At 41.9% G+C, this 3,927-nt stretch overlaps 1 protein-coding gene across 1 annotated transcript; it reads left to right on the top strand.

The window, feature by feature from the left end:
* Positions 1 to 1,499: 1,499 nt before the first annotated feature.
* On the top strand, positions 1,500 to 3,522 carry LOC116247577 (coniferyl alcohol acyltransferase-like). The gene is made up of 3 exons (XM_031619751.1): positions 1,500 to 1,736; positions 1,822 to 1,902; positions 2,803 to 3,522. Exons 1-3 carry the CDS (start codon positions 1,500 to 1,502, stop codon positions 3,520 to 3,522), a joined length of 1,038 nt encoding a protein of 345 aa, XP_031475611.1.
* The last annotated feature ends 405 nt before the right edge of the window (positions 3,523 to 3,927 follow it).

Genomic DNA, 3,927 nt, shown 5'->3' on the forward strand with positions numbered 1-3,927 from the left:
ACTCGGCTCGTTTATAAACGAGTCGAGCACGAGCTGCGTTGTTTTGACTGAATTCAAGTCCAGCCCGAGTTGGCTCGGCTCAGTGTGCAGGCCTACTTAGGTGGGGCCAAACCCGATTTAGGTCCCCAGGGCAGAGTCTGCAATATGAAACTGGAAGGTTTCCCACCCTTAATTGAATTTGAAACTGATTGACTGATACAAGACTAGTTGGGGCTAGGTCGCTTGCTTATTACGAGAATAATTAACATTGACTGAGACGAATTTTTAGATATTTACTAAGGACGAGTTTCCATCGTCACTTAAGTAGCATGGATGGACAAAAAGGAAACTTATAACAAAGTTCTAAAATAGAAATAATTAAATTATAAAAAGGATAAAGACACTATTGAAGAAATTGACTACACCAACACAGTCACGTGGTGGTGTGCTCATCTAATAAACAAGTCGACAGGTCGGTTAAGCAGATGAGTCGAGGTGGAGTTATGGGAGCTCAGCTCGTTCAAATTCAAGTAAAGCTGTTAAGAGAATGCATAAAAAGACGTTTCAAATATCATAACAGCAAGTAAATAGCCCCACTGGTTTCCCCCTACTAGCAAGTTTGGGTCTCAAGTTCAAACCCACCTGTGCCTTACTCTGCTCAAGCTTAACAGAGCTGAGTTCAAACATCCTTGGGCTTGATTGAGCTCGTGGCCAAGCTCAAGTTAGTCCACTCAAGCTTTTGAGCCATAACGAGCCCAATTTGTCTATCGAACTAGGCTCAAACTGGGTTCGTGTACATCCATGAGAACAATGATTTTTATTTCATGCTTGATTGATGTAACCTTTGGGGAGTGAAGAATAGTCAACTACATGAAAACGACTTCACTTATCGTTTCATCTGCTCAATATTACAAGTATCCAAACATCTAAGTCCAAGAGTCATAATCGCTATTTCCTGTTCAGGTCGTGTTTGGAGGTTGTGACTCATTTTTTGTTGGTGGCACATTTGAGAAAAGCACAACAATTGGGTCTTCAGGGGCACCTTCTCATCGTCGGAGTCTGTGGCGCACGTGCAGAGAGATGTCCACTTTGCTATTCGGCTATGGCGTCATCTTCGTCTACTACTGGGTGATTTTGCTGCTCCGTCTGTCCACTCTCTCTTCATCCCTTTTCTCTTCATCCCTTTTATTATGTTTCATTGTGTTCCTAAATTGTATAGTCTGTTATTCTATTTTGTTTTTACGGTTTGTTCTCGTAGTTAGAAAACTTATTGTTCCTAAATTTTGTTATATATTTCCATTTTATCGTCTCTCTCTCTCTACATCTCTCTCCCCTTTCATGGCTGATGTTCGTGTTGATGAAGCAGATAAAGGCGATTTCTCTGTTCAAATTAGGAGAAGCAAGCAGAATCAGAACTACTAGAGTCATGGCTTCCGTTGTCGAATCTAGACTTGTTTGTGCCACACCTTTATCCTAGCTGCTTCTTTGTCTACGAAAAGCCAATCCTTGAGTTTCGCTCGATGCTGAGCACTCTGAAGAAAGGCTTGTCGAAGCTGCTGATTCCATACCACCCGCTGGCTGGGGAGGTGGTCACCAGCCCAGCCGGTGAACCAGAGATCCACTGCAACAACCATGGCGTCGAGTTCATTGAAGCCTATGCGGATATCGAGCTCTGCAACCTCGCTCTCCACCACCCAGATGCTTACTTGGCTGGAAAGCTGCTACCCATGAGGCCAACTGCAGTTCTGTGCCTTCAGGTGAGCTCAGTTTGCAGAGCGCAATATTTTTGACAAAGAAATATGGATTTGATACTCTGGTCCTAGTTTCGTGCTTTTTTTATAGGTAAACAGAAGGTTAACAGCTTACTTTATGGCAAAAGGTGTGAATGCTCATCCAGTCCCACTTAGGGCTGTTCATGAGCGAGTTCGAGCAGAGTTGAGCCAGCTCGAACTCGGCTCGAGTTCAATTTTATTAGCTTGAGTTCTTAAAACTCGAACTCCACTCGATCAAGCTCGAGCCAAAGATTGGCTTGAGTCGAGACAAACATTTCATTAAAAAATTTATTTTTAAAGGAAGAGGCAACATATAGACTTGAACATAGAACCCCCCACATACCAGTCACTGTGTACCCATTTGAGCAATCTTTTTTTTTTTGACAATTTTATAAGATGTATATTGTATATTTTCTTTCTCGAGCTTAACTGAGTTTAACCGAGCCCACCCACTTAACTCGATTTCGACTCAACTCGACTCGTTTAATAAATGAGTTGAGTTCAAGTCAAGTTTATCGGGTGAGTTCGAGTCGAGCTCGACTCATTAAACAGCCCTAGTCCCACTTGCTTGTGGAGTCATGAGCTACGTCGGGACCTAGGTGGGGTATGGTATGTCCATCAACTACAGTATGACGATTCCACTATTTATAATCCAAATAAAATAATTAGCATCCACAAAAGTCAAACTAATGATGTGTTTTCTACATAACCGCTTGCCCAACCAAAAATCTTATGCACCTCGGGGCTATGCTTTCTATATGTTCCAATCATTTGGGACATGGTTGTATCCAGGGGCGGAGCCAAGGCAGGGCTCGCTTGGGCCCTAGCCCCACCTCAATTTAAAAAAAAAAGTTACATGTAAATTTTAAAAAAATTCACTTGTTTTATATAAAAATTTTGAACATAATATTTCAGTCTTAATCAAAATTTAAAAACTTTAATTTGGTCTGTCTCATGAAAACTTTCTGGCTATGCCCCTGGTTGTATCTAATGTTCAAACTTGGCTAACATTTTGGTGCCAAACAACTTTGGAACGGGTTATGAGCTCAAGTATGGACGAATGATTCATTCTTGCATCCAAGATCACAGAGTTTCAGACGGCTACTCTGCCATGGCCTCACTCCAAGCTATTGATAGCAGCAACGGCTCCAAGAAGACCAAGTTTGAGGCATTTAGTGGCTGCTTGTGGAAGGCAGTGGCGAAGAGTGTTAGTGGTGGGGAAGCTTGCAAATTAGGAGTGCTTGTAGATGGACGGTTGACATTGATAGATGATGTGAGATCAAAGGATGCAATGGCTATATATTATGGAAATGTGGTGTCACTCCCTTATAGTGAATTAGATGCCAATGAGTTAACTACTAAGCCATTGAGTTGGCCAGCTGACCAAGTACATGATTTTCTTAGGTCTATAGTAACCCCAGGCCATTTTCAAGGGTTTGTGGATTGGATAGAAGCCCAAAGGCCACACATGATCTTACCTACTTCCCTATATAAGGGCACAATGGGAGGACCTTCATTTGCAATACCCTATGGGAGGCTCTTCCATTCCAACAAGCTAGATTTTGGGTGGGGAAGGCCAATTCTTGGCTCATGTTATTTCCCACGGTGTATGGACTCTGGCTATGTTATGCCAATGCCGAGCCCGGCCACCAACGGGGATTGGGTTGTCTACATGCATCTCTGCAAGCACCAATTAGATATAGCGGCAGCTGAGCTACGCGATGTATTGCACCCACTTAATTTTGCGCTCCTCAAACTTCATGAGCAGTAGTTCATGCATGTGTTTGTGTGTGTATGTCTGTGTGTGTCGATGCTTGTCATGTCGAGCTTATGACAATATCTTGTCATTCTCTTATGGTGAATTAGTTGTCATCTAGTTATCGGGCTCGGAATCCAAAAAAACTGATAGTATATTTTGTTATTATGCATAAATAAGAATGTTATATGCTTTTCTAAACTTTCATGCAAAATAAATTAAGGTTCCATGGCAAGCATGGCTCCAGTATGACAAGGGAGTAACAAAACTATCAAAACCTGGCTTTGGCTCTGATACCAATGTTGAAAATTTACTAAGTTATGTATGATTACTTTTGGAATGGATTATTGATGTTTACCGTTTGTATACAATGGAAACAGTCATTTTGGACTTGACAGGTCCGTGGGAGTTAAGACAGAT

The sequence above is a fragment of the Nymphaea colorata genome, chromosome 2 (assembly GCF_008831285.2).
Source record: "Nymphaea colorata isolate Beijing-Zhang1983 chromosome 2, ASM883128v2, whole genome shotgun sequence".
Taxonomy (NCBI): Eukaryota; Viridiplantae; Streptophyta; class Magnoliopsida; order Nymphaeales; family Nymphaeaceae; genus Nymphaea; species Nymphaea colorata.

Coding starts and splice junctions, on each gene's coding strand:
- LOC116247577 (XM_031619751.1), top strand. CDS start 1,500: ATGCTGAGCACTCTGAAGAAAGGCTTGTCGAAGCTGCTGATTCCATAC. Junction 1,737..1,821: donor CTGCAGTTCTGTGCCTTCAG/GTGAGCTCAGTT, acceptor CTTTTTTTATAG/GTAAACAGAAGGTTAACAGC. Junction 1,903..2,802: donor TTAGGGCTGTTCATGAGCGA/GTTCGAGCAGAG, acceptor TATGAGCTCAAG/TATGGACGAATGATTCATTC.